The sequence below is a fragment of the Polyodon spathula genome, chromosome 17, assembly GCF_017654505.1.
Source record: "Polyodon spathula isolate WHYD16114869_AA chromosome 17, ASM1765450v1, whole genome shotgun sequence".
NCBI classification, from domain to species: domain Eukaryota; kingdom Metazoa; phylum Chordata; class Actinopteri; order Acipenseriformes; family Polyodontidae; genus Polyodon; species Polyodon spathula.
In genome coordinates, this window is record NC_054550.1 from 31,984,686 (window position 1) to 32,004,671 (window position 19,986).

Below are 19,986 nucleotides of genomic sequence, written 5' to 3' on the forward strand. Positions count from 1 at the left end.
AAAACATTTGTCCTTCATGGCTCAACACTGAACCAGCTCACACACTGAAAAACTCTACACTAATTTATTGTACTTTTTTCGAAAGAAAGACATATGTATCTCATCTCCTCAAATCCTCTCAAATCCTCCTTCTACCACCTTTGAAACATCTCAAAGATCCGTCCCTTCCTTTCCCTCCCGGATGCAGAGACACTATGTCATGCATTCATCTCCTCTTGAATTGACTACTGCAACACTGTCTACAGTGGTCTTCCGTCACATGCCATAAACAGACTGGAGCTGGTTCAAAATGCCGCTGCCAGGATCCTTACCAGATGTAAAAAACATAATCACATTACCCCCTGTCTTACCCAGTTGCACTGGTTACCTGTAAATTTCAGCATTACCTTCAAAATTCTCCATCTTGCATACAAGGCCCTTCATCCCACAGGTCCAGAGTATCTCTCCAGCCTGCTGACCCGCTATGTCTCTGCCTGCAGGCTGAGGTCCTCTGACTCTGACTTGCTTGTTATATCCAAGTAAACGTGCACTCTTTTAGTTTCATGGCCCCGGCTCTCTGGAACTCTCTCCCAGCTTTAGTGTTTGCAGCTCCCACAGTCGCTCGTTTAAAATCAACTCTCAAGACCCATTTGTTTTCTCTTGCTCTCTTTAAGCCTGGTATCTGTTATTAGCTGCTGTCTAAATTGTTATTTCAGGTTTAACACATGCGTCCACAATGTTTAGAATTCACATCCTAGCCTTTTATTGAATGTATTATGGCTGTATTTAATGTATTTGCTTTTTTTTACTGTTTGTATTTAATGTACTATGCCCTGTACTTCACTGTATTTAAAGTATTATGCATTGCTCCACATTATCTTGTAAAGCGCTTTGTGATGGTGGTCCACTACAAAAGGCACTATATAAAATAAAGACTGATTGATGGATTGATTACTGCATACTCTGCTCTAAGTGCCAGTCTTCAGTGAAAGACATATATTTTGTTCTCGTGCAGGGGTGGCCAAAGTTGGCGGTTCCACTGTTGGTCTTTGTTCCAACCCTATACTACATTGTCTAACTGAACCAATTAAACCCCGAGCCAGACATGTTAATTGTACCTGTTAAAACCTGGAGTGGAATAGCCTCCCAGGACTGTGATTGGGCAGCCCTGCTCCAGTGAATAGTGGAATGTTTTACCCATTCTCCACTCACTGTACTGTCTTACTAATTCTGTCTTGTCTGCAGTTACTACCATAGCTAACCCTGCTGTGCACCATTTATTACTCTTCCATTACATGCCTAAAAGTGTTAGCTTTGACCAAAAATATCTATAACTCACATATTCAAAGCTGTGGGAACAGTAAAACATTATTGTGTACATAGCATGCATTTCTGCTTAGTTTCAGAGAACAAAAGGAAACATTGTCCACACCAGAGATGTGCAAATAGATTAGACATACTAGTGGAGATAATATAAATGCAAATAAACACCATATGGCACTGCATGATAAATGGTTCAGCAGCTACAAAGCCAGGCTGCTGTATTTAACACATACACTGTAATTTTTCTTAATAGGTGGTCTGCTAGACTGTGGTTAATGTCTTATTACATCTGTGTAAAGTAGTTACATATAATTATATATTTTTTATCATTAGGGTAGGCATTTTTTTTGTTGTTTTTTTTAAATAACTCACAACCCTAACCCTATATATATATATATATATATATATATATATATATATATATATATATATATATATATATATATATATATATATATAGATACTTGAATTCCGCTAGAATTGTGTAATTTTTTTTTTGCCAATGGTTTAGTAATTTTTTTTTAAAAACAGATATGTCCGTGGTTGTTTCATACAGTAGTTATGTTGAAGTTGTTTGAAAAAATTGCATCATTAATTGTTGTTGCTGGAGCATATGAGCCGTAATAATTGAGAACCACGTCAAGACAAGTCCAGGCTTTCCATGAAATGAGGAAAGAGAATACAATCACAAGGAAAACATGTTAAAAAACCTTTAATGATCAACGTTTGTGTCAAAAGTATAGAACACCAATGAATCTGCTTTCAATGGGCATCAAACAGCTTCACTGAACACATTTCCATAAAGAGACATGAGGTAGTACTAGGAATAAGGTACTTTGGGTATAACTTAAATCCCAGCCAAGTTGTTTTTTATTCTTCGAGCAAAAAAAAACCCTAATTAAAAGAGATGCTTGTGTATCTTTTCCACAACCTTGCATTCCCATTCTAAACAAATCAACTGTTGCACTATGTGGTGTGCTGTCATGGCGACACTATTTTTGGTGTGTTTCCACAAGACATGATTTGTTTTTTTACAATTTTAAGGTGTTGCATTGTATAATATTTTTTTGGCCATTCATGGCTTGCAGAATTTAATTGCAGTTACTGTATATCTGTACCTGTCAGGTGTGATAAAGATTAACTGAGGCTTTGGTCTCAGGCTAGACTGCCAGCCCAAACAGAGAGAAGCCAAAGGGTATTCTCTGATAGTGTTGGATTCCTATGTGAAAATCATGTGTGTGTATATATATATATAAGAAAAAAGAAAAGCATATTTTAGGTACTTAAAACGGTAGAATAATTGATTACAAATCAATTATCAGGACGTTTCGGACTATAAGTCCTTCATCAGCTGAATACAAAAAAAACGTACTTTAAGAAGTTTATAAAACAAACAGGTAGTCTTTTAAACAAAATTACAGAATGTTGATGGTGTTGATGATGTTAATGATCTCAGAATAGAATGTTCATTCCAAATGGCTCCAAAGTGCTTAGTTCGAAAATAAGTTCACATTCTTTTTGTTTCCTGACAGCATTAGTTCCATAACAATGAACTCTCCCACAAATTGAGATGTCTTCTATAGTGTGGTCATCTCTGTTAAAATGTCTGGCGACAGGAAATAGAGGTGTTAATTTGTATACTTCTCAGATGTTCCACGAAGCGATCAGCTAAGCGCTGTTTTGTTTCACCAATATATAGCTTGTTACATTTGATGCAGCCGATGCAATGTACTATTCCTTTACTAATGCAAGAACAAGTATCATGGATAATAAATGAGGATTTTGCTCCCTTAACTACTGTGTAGCTGTGAATGTATTTACAAGCAGCACAGTGTGGCCTGTTGCATGGAAACGTACCCTTAGGACTGTCCAGATTGGGTCAAATGTTACTGTGGACCAGATGCTCTCTTAGATTTTTGTCTCTTCTGTATGACTTTAGAGGAGGATTATTGAAAATGGGAGCAGTAGAAGGATCTTCTTGAAGAATGTTAAAATTTCTTTGTATGATGTGTTGTGCTTTTTTGGTCATAGGATGATAACTAAGAACAAGGGGAATATGATTGTTGGTATTCTGTGTTTTGGTTTTGTACAAAGCATCCTTTCTGTTTACTGTCGATACACTTAACGGAGCCTCTCTAAGTATAGTGTCTGGAAATCCACAGTTTTTGAAAAATGTACGCATTTCATTAGTTTTATTCAAAAAGTCACCGTTGGGGATAACTGTGTAAAGGCTTTTGACATCCATTGAGAAGAGAGCTATATTTTCACTGTTACCATTTAAAGAAAAATGATCTATTATTTGCAAAAATGGTTAGAGTCTTTAATGTATGAAGGTAGAGATTCCACAATGAGTCTGAAGACATCATCAAGAAACTTGGAAATTATTTCAGTGGGGCAGATACAATAGGACTGCCTGGGTTGTTACGTTTATTAATTTTAGGAAGTAAATAAAAATGGCTACAACGAGGGTTTTTGTTGGAACATTTTATTTAGATATAAATTAATTTTTGGGCTTAAAATACAACTCACAGAATGGGTTAAAGATTAAGCCAGAGTCTGGTTAAATTCCTACTTAGATAGTACAAATTATAAATAAAACAGGTTTTCTTAGGAAATTACAGTTGATTTTGTGGGGGTTATAAAAACTGGCTAATTCAAAGATAAACTGGATTGAACTAGATGCTTTGAAGCTAGGGTTAGGACAAGTGGACAATTAATCAAGTGAGAAGAGATTTGTGTCTTTCTGATTGGTTTAAGGAAAAATCATGATGTCATTGAGAGACTGCAATTAAACTGAAAATACTGAAACGTTCTTTTGTATTGCTCTGATCCGTGCTTGGAAAGAAGATACCAGCAAACTGTTGTCACCATGTAACCTTTAAGATGTCTGGTTGTAACTTTGCAACTCAGAACTTTTACCTTCAATAAACTACACTTATCTGGACTTGAGAAGAAGAAGCTCGCAATTTCTCTTTTCCTTTTTTTATGCCTTAAATTCAACAGTTTTCAACAATAAGAATATACGCAGAGTTTGGTAACAAGTTATTCTGGAAGGCAGAATGGATAGTAGATTTGATTGTAGTTTGTAACAGTTGGGTGAGATCATTTGTGACATTCGTGTAAAAGTTAGTGTCAGAAAGTTGTTTAGATGCTTCTTCTATATAAAGATCCTTTTTCCAAACTATTACATCTCCTCCTTTGTCAGCTGGTTTTATTATGATGTCATTACGTTTCTGTATATCCTGTAAGGTGTGATATTCATCTGTTGTCAAGTTTAAATGATTAGTGTGTTGTTGAAAATTCATTTGACTTATTTCTCTTTCACATTTATCAATAAAAAAATCTAAGGCTGGAAATACTCTGGAGGCTGGTGTCCATTATATTTCTTTTCACATTGTGTGGTGGAATGATGTGTCCCAGAAGAATAACTTTACAGGCCAAGGTCATGAAAGCAGATAATCTTCTAGGTTTATGCCGTTTGGTTCCAAAACTAACAATGAAACGTAGTTATTTTTGAGATGCAAGCAAAAAGTACCAATGTATTTCTATTTTGTTATGATCTCCATGACCGCCCACAACCACAATCATAACAAGTAAAATGACGATCTTTGTGGAGGGATCTCAAGTGAAAGCCTGACGTCTTTTAAATAAGGAGGGAATAGTCCAGAGATGTATTTTTTAATTGCTCTCATTTCTTATGGCTTGTATCTGGAAAGAATGAGTAAATGCAGGAACAGTTCTTGACATGTATTTGTGAAAAAGGAACATTAATGTTACAGTAAATTTATAAGTAAACAAAACACAAGCAACAATGTGGCCAGTCATTATGAGAAATAGGATCAATGAGATGGGTGTGTTGTGTGGCTTATAAAATGCCTTAGAAAAAACATTTCAAACTAACTGATACAGGAGTATGTTTATGTATTGTTCCTGTAGAATACTGTATAACTTTTTCTATATGGAACCACTACTTTCTTCAAGTGAATTATCAAATTATATAACGTTATGTCACATACTGGTAATACAAAAAGTCCATACCCAGTCTGTTGCATGCCATTAGTAGCACAGAACATTGCTATTTCACAGAAAAGAGTCCAGTAAAACCTGTTTTCATCCAGTCAAACATGCGTTCTCACTTACTCCCCTCAATTCAAGGAAAGCAGATACAATATTATAGGTTTCAAACTCCACATATTGGTGAGAGGAAGAAAAAAAGAGACTACTCTCATTATGATAAACCTATTTGTTTTGTAAATTTCGCCGGTGGTAATGTGTTTCTACTAAGCACTTAACAGAAGTTAACAGAGCAGCAGAGCTATGTGAAATAAAAAAATGTAATCAATTAAGAAAAGATCCATGGAAACTGAACTATGGTACCGACAAAGTTTAAAGAGCAGGTTGTTTAAGATTTTATTGTGGGTTCAAAATCAAGTGAATATGAATTATTTTTAAAATGTAGAAAACAGCAGCACATACTGGGGGAGGAATTGGCTTTTTATTCATGTCATGGAAATCAATATTGTTTTGAGATACGTAAACAATGCATGCTTCTGTTTTCATGTACTGTGTAACCCATTGTAGCTCATGTAGGCTGACATTTAAAAAATGTCATGGATTGATAACTGAAATACTAAAACATGAATGAAATGATGGTACACCGTCATCAGCATTCTGTTGGCATAAAAAAAGCATCATCAACATTTTACTCCAGTTGAATACATAGAGGATAGCCCACCTATAGTTTTCTTTGCAATTATATTGCTCTTTTTTATTTTTTTGGTTTAGGACACTAAAATCAGCAGAAGACAGTTGTTGTCAAGCAACTTTATTTTAAAAGTTCCATATACACTATTATGCACATCCCATTTGCCACATCTACAGCATAAGATGAACTGAACACAGTTTTTCCATTATATAGCCATCTAGACAGATCAGTTCCATGTCCTTTTGGATGACTGTTCATATATAATAGAATTGAAGACAGCAGGAAACTGTTTATTTCGCCATTGGGAAAACTGAATTTGTGAAATGAACCAAATTGAATTATTATATCTTCTATGACAAAGACGCATAAAGGGCAGATTTCTTCCAAATTGTTATTAGCACCATTTTTATAAAAGGAAAAAACACAATTACAACTGTAAATTTAAACCAATTTGATTTGTTTGATTGAAAAAATGATGAAGATTTGTTGTTTTCATCTTATTTCATTCCATTTTTATCCCGGCAAGAAAACAAAAACATTCAGCCCCTAGCTACAGTACTTGAGCCAAATCCCTGTATCTAATACAACCGCAAGCTAAGCATCTGCTTCGGTATCTTTCCGCTGCCCTGTGTGTAAATCTAATAACAATGACAAGTGAATAGAAAATACTATACTGTAGAGAATGTCAGTCAACCAAGAATAATGTCCAACAAAAAAACAGGATGCATACAATGGTGTTTAAATGTAATTACTTACCAGCAAACTGAGTTATATAAGTAAAACATGCTACATTGCTTCTGGGGGTTATATGATTCCCTTATGAAATTGATTTATGACACAGTTGTATCCATTGTATATATATATATATATATATATATATAATATACAATATATACCGTGTGGCACCAGGGTGTGAGCCCTACTGAGCAGGTAGGGGTTTGTGTGGCGGGGGGGGGGGGGGGGATTTTGGGTTGGCAGGGAGGGGGTTAAATTTCTCCTTGTCAAAACACGTGGGAATGTGTCTGGAGCAGCATATTGAATTCATGATTAATTAGGCTCCAGCCACAGGTGTATAAAAAGCATTATCATGGGTGGTAATGTTAGTGTTAATGTGAGTGTTGGTGGATGTTTGTGTTGTTGTCCTGGTTTTATTGTGTGTGAGTTTTTGTAGACCTGTTTGTTTTGGCTGTGTTTGTGTTATTAAACGTGCACGATAGCGCTTCACTGCAGCTTTCTTGTCTCTGACTCTCTCTTCCTTGCCAGTGACACTACCCTGTCACAATGGGGTAAACCACTTCAGCCTTTTAATGTAAGTTAATGAATTGTACAGTAGTTGTATACATGTTTAATACAGAAGTCTGGAGGAAGGGTAGTGCCAGGCTGTATCAGAGGGCTGAGGCTTGTACGTAATGGATAATGTGGGAAACTTTAAATGCCTACCATACATTTTAGAGCAGAAATTGCATAGCTCATACAGAAACACTTACAGTACTGTTTATATTTCACTTCCTTTGAAGATAATAGCCAAGTCCATTACATACCAGAAAAAGAGGCAGACTTGTGAATGACATCACCTTATTCAACAGCTCCCTCCTCTTTTAAATCTGGCTGTGTGAAATGTGAGGATCCCAGTTTGAGCCAGACTGATAAACCAGCCTAAGATTACTGAGCAACAGCTAAAGCACTTGGATCAAGGACTTGAAAAACCTTCAGAGACAAGGTATGTGAACAAAACATTATACTGAGTGCAGGCAGAACAGTAAGCCTTCTTTTGTTTTAAATGAGTAGTTTAAAACAGTGTGCTTTCTGTACATTTAACAACAATTCTCATGCTATCTCACCTTTGCTATTACTGAACTACGACATTTTATTTAAAAAAAACGTTTGTATTTTTAGTTAACTTGTATGCAATTTAAAAATGAGCACTACAATACAATCCACCACTGAACTAAATATTGAAACATTTCAGTAATTCCTCTAAACTATCCTCAGTTATTCATAAAATATACTTTAAAGTTTTGCAATGAGGAACAAAAGAGTAAACAGTAAATATTTGCTAGCACTTACTTTCAGGCAAGGGCGCTGGAACTAGGGGTGCTGGGAGTGCGGCAGCACATTTCCATCATACACAGGGGTTACAGTTTTGTTCAATGGCTTTCAGCACCCCCACTTTAAAAATTGTTCCAGTGCCACTGCTTTCAAGAATACAGGCTTGTCAGTGGGATAATCCTATTACACTACGTTCATATTCATTGCCTCCATTTCTTGAATGGCTTTTGTTAATCTCCCTTCTGTTATTTATATTGGCTAATTTATTATTATTATTATTATTATTATTATTATTATTATTATTATTATTATTATTATTATTATTATTATTATTATATCTTTAGGATTATTCATTAGCACATGTATGAGCTACAAAAGCACAATCATAGTCATAAAGCATGTGTGGGGTGGTTGTAAAAAATTTATTATACAAGACATACAATATTTTCTTAAAGTGTGTGTGAGTGAGTATGTGTGGGGAAGAGGGTACGTTTCTAGTCAAAAAGTGATTGATTAATAGAAGAGTTGGCAGAGAAACAGAATATAATCTGCATTCATTAAAATGATAACACTATGTAACACAATTTTTGTTCCTGGGTAGTAAGTGTTATTTCCTAATTGCTTATGCCTCAAAAGTATAGAAAATGGCTATTATTCCCCACAGACTTTGCTTTTGTGACCAGGACATTGATATTTCAAAATATCACTATTTCCAATGGGAAAATGGGCAAATTGTTGTCTTTTCATTCACATAAAGTCAGAAAAAAACAACATATGAATCCAAATTAACATGTATTTATACTAAAGTAATACAAAAATGACTACAAAAGATTTAGAAGTGAGTAGTTTTTCGAGATTTACGATTATAAACCTGCTTATATGACAATCATTTGTGTGCTGGGTATTATAGGGAACACAACACAAGAAACGCTGCAAGGTAGCAGAGATCTACCTCAGCAACCTAGCAGCAGCAGGTCTGGTGATGATGTGTTTTTTACCCTTTTGGGTTGTGACCGCCGCCAATGGTAACAATTGGATGTTTGGAGGACTTCTCTGCTGGATTGTCAATATTGATATCATATTGAACATGTACTGTAGCATTTATTTTCTGGTGCTGGTTAGTGCTGACCGCTATCTAGCGCTTGTGAAAACCATGTCTGATGGAAGATTGCAAAGTGTCATTTGTGCCAAAATGAATACAATGCTATATTTTGATATCTTCATTATCCGCACACCAGTGTAAAAAACTGGAAAATAAGTAAAAACCTTGTGCTTATTATAATTGGATTCCTTATACCATTTTTTTATAATATCTTATTTTACTTATGAGATCACAAAAGAACCGAAGAGTAACATAATGCAAAGATTCAGTCAGGGCAAAACTGAGAAAAAAGCAACCCACTTGATCCTTGCAGTGCTTCTGGTTTTCTTCTTCTGTTGGATTCCATACCATGTGGTAACATTTCTCGACATCCTTAAAGAAGCCAGTATTTTAAATGGATGTGCATTAGAAGTAGGCAACCAGATAACCACATATCTTGTTTATAGTAACAGCTGTGTGAATCCAATCCTGTACTTCGTTGTGGGAAAAAACTTCAGGAAGAAAGCTGGCCAGCTGTTTAAACAATTATTTGGAAAAGGGGATGCAAAGGTGACTCTGATCAATCCAGAATCTTGCTTACCTTAAGATCCTCTCTGTGATTGAAACAACAACGCCTCTGTGCTACTCTCATCAAGTAAAAACAGTTCATAAATCAAGAGTTTGTTATGCAAAAGCTAATATTTAATGTTAACAATAGTAAACCATGAAGAAGTTTAATTATTAATATAAATTATGAACTGCCGATGTTGTAACTGCATTTTGTAGATGCTCTATAATGACTTTTCTGCTTTGTATAAACTGAAAAACATAACATATATAACTATATACAGTAATAACTTTAATAGTACAGTTTCACTGTTTTATGACAGTATATGTAACCTTACAATTATTGGCTTCCAGATCTTTATTTTAGTATGACATTCTATAAAAATTAAGAACGTGTGAGCAGTTTTAAGAAGTGTATATTTTATGATATATGTGTATTGTTAAACTTTCTGTTGTATTTTTTTAATGTGTTGTTTTAATCTGTATTTTGTTCTGTTATTTATTTGTATTTGTGTTTATAAAAGTGTTCGAACAAAATGGCACGCAAGCTTCGACTATTCTGGTGCATAAACAGAGAGCACTACCTGCTCCTCTCTGTCCTTCTCTCTCTCTCTCTCTCTCTCTCTCTCTCTCTCTCTCTCTCTCTCTCTCTCTCTCTCTCTCTCTCTCTCTCTCTCTCTCACACTCTCTACTCCACTACACACTCCAACACACTCTCCCACAAACATGCCTTATGTTCTTTTGTAGGGTGTGGCCAGGGGTAATTGCCTTCAATCATACAATTCCCACATGACCACATTCCACACTGTTCTATTAAACAATAAAGTAATTAAACAATCAAACAATTAAATATTTAAGTTGGCATGTGTCCATGTAAAGGCAGCTACCTTGGCCCAAGGCTGTTCCTCTACACCTGAGCCACTTCTCAGTGTGCACTCACGTGCATAGCCTATGCTCTGTCACAGACCTGTTTAAATTCTTCAAGGTGTTGTATCTTTGTTTGGCAAAAAGGATAGCAAATATGGGAAAGGTAATATCTACACATAGGTGGATAGCATTGTTTCCTTCAAATTCTCTTTTGTCTTGTATAATAATAATAATAATAATAATAATAATAATAATAATAATAATAATAATAATAATAATAATAATCACTTATTTTCTTTTAACAGTTTCCAAATGGTTGTAAACACTTCAGAGGGTGTTGTCCAAAACCCAAATCCAGCAAGCTATCCTGACAGCAACCTTTTGAATTCAAGTGACTGCCCTTCACATCGGGAATGGGGATGGCTGTATACTATGCAACCTGCTTTTATGGCAGTCATTTGTGTCCTGGGTGTTGTCGGAAACGCATTTGTCTTGTGTGTCTTCTGCCTGCGCAAGAAATGCTGCACGGTAGCAGAGATCTATCTGGGCAACCTTGCAGCAACAGACTTGGTGATGGTGTCCTGTTTACCCTTCTGGGCTGTGACTGTTGCCAACAAGTTCAACTGGGAGTTTGGAGAACTTCTCTGTCGTCTTGTAAATGTAGCAATCAGTTTAAATCTGTACTGCAGCCTCATGTTTCTGGTGTTGGTAAGCATTGACCGCTATCTGGCCCTAGTGAAAACGATGTCCACAGGGAGAATAAGGCATGTAACCTGGGCCAAAGTGATCTGTCTCTGTATCTGGGCATTTGGTTTTCTTATGAGCATGCCAGTCCTGCTGTTTCGGACTGTAAAATACTTCCCAGAGTTAAACATTACAGCATGCTACCTTGCATATCCTCACGATGCCTGGCGAGTCAGATACATGGTTACCAATATGATTGGATTCCTTATTCCCGTTGTGGTTATCGCCTTTTGCAGTTATCATATGATCAAAGCCCTGAACAATAATGTCATGAAAAAATTCAGCTCAGTCAGAAAAGAAAAGAAGGCAGCCCACTTGATCCTTGCTGTGCTTCTGGTGTTCTTCTTCTGCTGGCTACCATTCCAAAGTGTAATGTTTCTTGATGCACTTTATTTTTTCAAAATTATTTCAGGATGCCTTTGGGAGGAAGTACTTGATGTTGGCATCCAGATCTCTACATATATAGCATACAGTAACAGCTGTCTAAACCCTATCTTGTATGTTTTCGTGGGGAAACATTTCAGAAAGAATGCAAAAGACATGTTTAAGCAAATATTAAGAAAGGGGACAAATGCTAAAGGTTCACAATCTAGCCAAGCAGTTTCTTCTATGAAAACCCATGTGTCTAATGTGTAGCAACAGGAGATCTTGTATGTTACAGGCTCTTAAGACATAACTTGCCGAACACATGACAGTGCAGAGTTAGGGACATGTTCTTTCAAAGAAAGTTCAATGGCATTTAAACCATAATTATTTAATGGATACAATTTAAATGCATTATTAGATATGCTGCTGTGGGAAATTGGGAGTCAGGAAATAGAGTTGGTGATCCCCACCTAATTGTATGTCAGTAAGTTTGAACGGACTGGTCCACATTTCTATGCACCTATTGGTTCAAGTTATGCCTAACAAACTGTAGCAATACTGGTAAATGTTATGAGGCTGTTTATTTTAATTAGAATGCATATTTGTGTATGGTGGCATAACTTATTGTTATCACTACATCGTGGTGAATAGTCAATTGATCCCAGCTAATTACAGTTAATTTCTGTCTGCAACAATGAACAAAATGCAGGCAAAAGCCCTATTGAATGATTTAATGAATGCTGGCAATTAGATCTGACACTGTTAGATCAACTGAATAGCCACCTTGTCATTACACACTATTATTTGATTATGTACAACTGCACTACCTAAATCAGTTTCCTTTTTAGATGTTGCATGTATTTATTTGTTTGATGTCATTTATTGATGTATTTATTTACTGTGATTTGTTCTTTGGAAAGATTGTGTTTTGTCTCATTTACATTTGAATTAGCTGAACATTTTCTAAGCATATAGCAATACATTGATATTGCTGGGAAATATAACAACCATCTAATCTCTTCATACTTCTATTGGTTAATGTATTTCCTGCATGTACTCCTGCAGAGACCTTTCAGCATGTGAGTGTTTTTGTAGCCACAACCATTCAAATTCAATTTTTTTTTTTATAAACATCTATTTCAATAAAATGTACATGTTTTATAGATTTATAGATTTTTTTTTTTTTTACTTTGACAGTAAAATGCATTATTGTTTATACCACCTTCACTACAACTGTAATCGACATTTTGTTTAATTGTTTAAGATATTGTCTTAATGTACTTAACTTGCTGTGCTGTACTGCCCAGATTCCAAGGTGGGACCAGATCACGATTCAAATTTATAAAATAATCTGTATAAAGACTTCAATACTCTGTACATTGCATAAGTCAGAAGTCTACAAGGTTTCTAAGATGCTGGTAAAGTAAGTATGTACAGTATGGGAATTTGGAATTAAAAATGTTAAACTGTAAAACCAACAAAAAATATTTTAAAAAACCAGCAACCATTTCAGGTAGAATTTTAAATGCTACTCACCCATGTAGATGGGTTATAGAGATGTTGTACAACTATGACACACATCATGTTTTTATGTTATTTGTTTTGTTGTTTTTTTGGGGGGGGGGGGAGTCGTAAAGAACTATTCTTATATCCTGAATGACAGAGGGTATGTGTTCAATAGAAAATGAAAGGATTCTAAATAGAATTCTAGCTCTCAGTAAAAGTTTCAATTTCCCATTTTTATATATTTAATATGGGCAGACATTTTGTGATGAATTTTCCAATTAGATGCACTTTCTCAGTGAACTACCAGGCATCCCCTAAAAACCTATACACAACATGGGTATCAGAGACTGAAGGGATATATAATATTACATATGTACCTGTGTATTTTTTTTTCTCCCCAGTAACAATGAATGTATTTTTTTTTGTATGGAGTAAAAATGTTATTGGCTTCTAGAAATAACTATATATGTTTTGTAAGTGATTTATGAAATTCTATCCTAAATCTAATGTTCTGAAACGGTGAAATACTGTTAAAAATATAGAATGATTTTGTAACATTGTTTAACTGTTTTTATATAGTATACAAAGTGTATTATTTGTCCTTTCTTGTTGAAAAAAAAAACATATTTTATTTCCTAATTCAGTTTTTTGTCAAATGCACATTTTTTAAACACTATTCAGATACTGTAACTATTCTGACAGGTGAACTTACAATAGGATATCAAATAGTCCATAGACTAGAAGATTTTTTTTTGAAAGGATGCTAAACAGTCATTTAAATCTTTGATTCAGTTGCCCAGATTGTTAAAATGTATTTTAGGTCATATTTTTGTTGCTAACTTCGGGATTGATTAAAAACAATAAGTGTCCAATAACAAGTCTGTCCATTATCATAGAAACACAATTATTAGGATATCAGAAAATGGATGACTTTATTTTCTGGCAGAGTATGAGAAGACTGAACAGTATGTACTTCATCAACAGACTGCTTTTTTCTGTTTGGAGATTTGGTAGCATGTCATAAAAATGATGCTTTATAATCCAGTCATGCTTCCATTCTTGCCCATACAAGGCTATGAGAAGTACAATAGCTGGTTACAACAAACCAAGTGCTACTTTAGTTTGCTTATGTAATTGTGATGTAGATGTGCATCTCATACTGCCTTTATTAACATACTGAACAGACTAAGGAATCACTTTAAAACTACAAATTCAAAGATAGTCTGACTAGTCTTCTGACACCAGGTCCTTAATGATGGTAATTTATTCAGAACAAAACAAAAACAAAAAAAGACCTCTTGGCAAACTTCTTAACGGTCCAGACTCCATTCTCAAATTCATACAACTTTACTCCAGGACATATCAACTCTGATATGAACTAGCCAATCAGAGACGTTTCCTAGCACCCTTTGTTCCAGACTACTTAAAATCAAGAGGTTGCCACTAAATTTGTCATGTTAAAGTGTACCCCCCCATAAAAGTTTACCATAGTAAAAACATAGCAAACAATAGCAAAACATAGTAAAAGAATGAGGAAAGCGATGTAAAGAACAATGAAGTATGGTAAAGTATATTAATAAACATGGTAAACCATAGTTAATACATGGTATAACTAATACCTACTCAGTTACAGAAATGGGAGAATAATTTATAGAGCATTATAGACTGACTATGCCACTGGGGAATTGCACCACAGATATATATATATATATATATATATATATATATATATATATATATATATATATATATATATATATATAGGGAGGAGGTTAGTACCAGGTGCTTTTATTTGGGCCAAAGGAGAACACACAATACAAATGCCAGGGATGCAAAATAATCACACGTTTATTTAAAACACAGTTTTGCTTTCAGTTCTCATATTGTACATTTCCAGGCAGCAGTTCACTTTAAAACTAGAACGCATGTGATCACGCTTCTCTAAAACTAGTGCTGTTGGTGCTGTCCTTAGTTACAGTTCTTTTTCAGTCAAATACTGCAATTCGTTACATTGTTTCAAGGGTTCTGTCATTCTTTCTCAGGAAGTATTCAAACAGATATAGGCACACACACAGCACTAGCACAGACCGGAGGTTCCCAAATTAAACAAGAACAAAAATAAACAAAATAAACACCGCTCAGCATAAAAGTGGAGACAAAAAGATAGGCTTGCCCTTGGAGTCAGGGATGGCAGCGAAGCTTTCTTCTAAAACCAAATCCTCAGATAAAGAGTTGCCTGTTACAGACATCTCATCGCTATGGATACCCAAAATGCACAACATCTCGCAAACGGGTGCTTTCCAAGTCAGCGCGCACATTGCCTCTTAATTGCTCGGTTGATTCTCTGCAGCCATCCGCTCCAACCGGGACTCCCAGGGTGAGTCTAAAACACAAAGGGGACCCCTGAATCTTTTCCAGCGTTTAAAGAAAAAATAAAGGGTTACGACACACATTGCTAAAATCATCCAATCACTGAGGACTACCATACAGTTGGGAGGACAGGCTTTTCCCACAACAAGCCCACTACTGATTTGTCTTAAAAGGAAGCATAATTTCAGCAAATATGTAGTGGGAGGGAGGACATACATACACAGAAATAAGGTGCTAAATTATTAATCATAAAACATAAATGAACAAATAATAAACTGAAGTGCAAAGTAATAGAAATATTTGTAAGTGAAAATTAAAATCAAACTTGCTTACAAATACAAAGAAATCCACCCTGTTACATAACCATGGAAAAAGCATGGTAAAAGTGCAAAAGTGCCATGGTAAAATTGTAAAAGGGACTGCACCATGTCTTCAAAAACAGCTGTAAAGCAGGTTGCTTCAGGCAAGTATTACATAAGATGAATGTTTATTTAAGACTATATAAAAGGAGAGGTAAGCCATGTTACAGAGTTGAAAGCTAAACATGCATGTGATTAGAGCGCAAATATAATAACAAAAAGCTGTTCTAGAAATAATGAAGGTACCGCTTTCATTGCTGTTTGTTGTAGCATATAAAGCTGATGTTATTTGCAGAGGATGATATCACGGGGGATCTATGTGCTGTAATGAATACTAATTGTTAAATTCCTGAATAATTAGAATATAAATGTAGCTATATATGTCCCCTACATAGCTCCAAATTCCAATAATGTTCGCCTGTGTATTGGCAAAATCATTCTTCACATCGTCACAGAGCTAGTTAAGATCCTTAGGCCTGGCCTGATGTGGAAAATGCACAAAGCAGGCACAGGTGTTCATGCAGGCTCTTTGTCTAATTTAGTGGTGGAGATACCACCTGGCTGTAATTATGATTGATAAAATGTAGGGAGAACACAGAAGAAGTTTTATTACATCACAGGGCCAGTTCTGCTACCTGCCTTGGAGAAGAAGGGATCCGAAGCAAGACTTTCATTCCTGACCAAATCAACAAGGTAGAGCTCTCAGTCAAAGATGCAGTCCAACTGACTCGAAGAAGGAACCGCGTTTGCTTACAATTGCCACATAATTAACTTTCTGTGAACTGATCAGGTGAGGTTTTGCTTAATTACAACATACTGAAGCTTCTGTTAACTAAAACCATGGTGTTTCCTGGACTTACATCATAACAACCTTACTGTTGCAGTCTGGTGATGTTCGTCTGAGAATTACCACATAGGTAGTTTTTGCTGACTGTCCTTTACTTGAGTTAACTTCTGTATTTTTTTGCATGATTTCAGTAATTCATTGTAGGTTTATTAGCTGTCAACACACTGTAACCACATAGCATGACCGTATAGAGTGGCATCGGTTAAAGATAAGTTGTCAGTTCTCAGACGAAAATAAATATAGCAATCAAATTCCACAAAATTGTTTTCAACCACAACATGAGGTCATGTGTTGTTGAACCCAGCCTTTGCAGTGTGAAATCCAGAATCAAGACTCTGCCTGACAACTCCTCACCTATTTAACATCCCCTGACCGTTAACCAGGATCTATGAGGATTTTTACGCAGAGACAATATTTAAAGAATAAGTTGGGAAACCCAGGTAATATTTGAATTTATTTCCAGCTAGTAACAGGTTAATATTGCTACCAAGGTGCAGACTCCAGTAGTATAAACAGTTTTGTGTGTGTGGGTATAAGTGTCAGGGAATGAGTAAGTAAAGAATGTGATATTTCAAACATAAGCATGACACACTTAAATTTGACCAAAGCTGATCTTCATTGCACAGCTAAGTGTGGGAAGACAGGAGGATTCTGAAGAGGTGCAGTAAGGTCATTTTGCTTTTATTTCCTATGCACTACATTTACATTTATTGAGTGTTAGCCATTCTTATTTTACATTGCAGTTACATCTGTATGAATACAAAAAGCACTTTTTTTTTTTTTTTTTTTTTTTTTGGATACGTTTTTGCACAGCTTTATTTTGGGTTACATAGCAGACTAAAATCTGAAGGGTCTTTGAGACTTAAAATATATGAACATACAGCATCAAAGTAAATATAATTGTTTTAACTTAACATTTTTTGTTTTTATAGAGTAAGAAATTGTGTCCTTACCAATGGCAGAAAGCCTTTCTCAAGATATATATGACATTATTAACAGAACAGAGAAAAACAACAGCTCCACAGAATGCCCATATTTTCCTGATTTAGATTTTGTTTATACATTTGTGCCTCCCTACAGTAAATCCTCACTCACTAGTGTAGGGTTAGGCTATTCAATGAACTTGTGGTATCCTAACTACTTTGTCGAAGCATATTACAGTGCAATGTTATTAACAGACAAACAAGGTTAGTGCTTAGTAGACTATATGAGCTGTTAAATGCTAACGGAAATGAGCTGGCTTATACATTTGTTTTTTATCTTATCAGCCAAATGGGATCATCACTCATACATTTGTATTTCAACACAGGAATTCTACCAAAAGCACTAACCACTGCAGCTGCCCTTGCGTTACCATTACAACTCTGTACAAAACCATTGCATTACCATTATAGTGCCACTTTATACAGTGGCCATTAAAGATACATGCTCATTGAGGCCATAGTGGAATATCAAACCTAGAGGGATTTACCAGATAAATCTTCACAATTTAATACATTCATAATCTATTTTGAGCAGGACTGTTTAGAAAGTGGGAGAGCTGAAGTCTACAATGCAAATAACAAGCAGCTATATCCTTCTCATTTTACCTTGTGGCCTATTAAGCAGAGAAAGCAATACAATTTGTGTTCAAAATTTGCATCAGTTTCTGCTTTATTGAAATAGTGCTTTTAATAAAAGCACCAAACATTAAAAAATAAATGAAGAAAAATAAAGCCAAGCAGAAAATGTTGTCTTAGCTTTGATTGTCTTCTTTCAATCCTAAATTAAAAAAGATCATTTTAATATTTTAATTACAAACTTGTAGAACCTCTAAGTGGATATAAAAGCAGTTTGATATCAATTCAGGAGACCAGCATCAAATTATGGCTTTAAAATAGTGAAACATTCGACACAAACCATGTGTCAGACATATTTTTATAAGTACATGCCTAAAGCACACATACTGTGTTGTTGCATTTAATTGCATTTATTTATTTATTGTTCAGATTGTGTCGTATGGACATTCACAAATTCAGATCAATCTCAAAATCCCATCATCTAACCATGCAAATGCGAGTTGATCTTTGGAAATACTTTAGATCAGGGGTCTCCAACCTTGGTCCTGAAGAGCTACTGGGTCTTCTGGTTTTTGTTTCAGCCGAGCTCTCAGTTTCAGATCTTTAGCCACTGATGATGTAAAGGCATCTATAAAACATGCAGGACTGGGGCTCTCCAAAAGCCACTGCAGGAACAATTTTTAGTGTGCTATGTAAAAATTAAACTAGAAATGATGTTTTGGTATTTGATACTTTTCATTGCATTTCCTTTGAATTTTCTTCTTTAATCTATCCCCGCTCACTTCTGCTTCTTCATAACTGTCCTCTTTTGCTTGTGTGTCGTTGTTTTGATTATTGCTGTGCAGAATCAAAAGCCGAGCAGTGTCCCATTCATCCATCAGAGAATTCAGCTCAAGTTTTGAGACATGTGCAACGTTAATGCCGTTCACCTCAATTAGACTGGGAGAAGACAAAATGTGCTCAACTGAAATTTCAGGGTGTTAATATTATAAAATGAATTTAATTGCATTTACAATGGCACCATGCTTCCAGAAACATTCAAAATACATTTAAGGGAGCTTCAGTGGTGCTGTATAAAGCTATAAAGTAATCTGAAATACTCTTATTTCAATTCTACCTGTTAAATAGGGGCCCTTGTTTCTTATGTGGAACCCCCTAACCCCTTTGTTAAAGAGACAGCTAATTTTAAATAAAAAGAAAACTGACAGCGCTTATAAACATATAAAATAAATTAAGAAAGTTGTATAGACTTTTGGGGATACACCACAAGCCTAATAAACAGACTTAGCAGAGACTCCTTCAACCTATATTTTTGAGACTATGGCTTTCCATTTCATTTAAACAGGGGTTGAAATAATTAATCTACATTGTAGCAGAGCTACATACAATGTTTACATTCATTCAGGATACACATGTGTTTGCACAAGTAGAATCTTATTAATATGATTTCATGAATGCTGTACTAATACATGTTTTAAATATATAATTTTATTATTATGCAACAAATCAAAATCTTATTTGTCCCCAATGCTGAGTTCAGCAACTTCACAAGAATTTATAGTAAATCAACCATCTGCCCCTGACTCAAAATCAAATTGTCGACTAGCTTGTGTTTCAATTTCAATCCGTGATCCTGATAATGTTCGGCTTTCCCAGTTGTCCTG

At 35.3% G+C, this 19,986-nt stretch overlaps 1 protein-coding gene and 1 pseudogene across 1 annotated transcript; both read left to right on the forward strand.

The window, feature by feature from the left end:
- Positions 1 to 5,939: 5,939 nt before the first annotated feature.
- LOC121329692 lies at positions 5,940 to 9,743 on the forward strand (annotated as a pseudogene).
- On the forward strand, positions 7,635 to 12,900 carry LOC121329647 (B2 bradykinin receptor-like). The gene is made up of 2 exons (XM_041275346.1): positions 7,635 to 7,727; positions 10,877 to 12,900. The coding sequence occupies exon 2, from the start codon at positions 10,884 to 10,886 to the stop codon at positions 11,949 to 11,951; it is 1,068 nt and encodes a 355-aa protein (XP_041131280.1). The 5' UTR covers positions 7,635 to 7,727; positions 10,877 to 10,883; the 3' UTR covers positions 11,952 to 12,900.
- Positions 12,901 to 19,986: the final 7,086 nt, after the last annotated feature.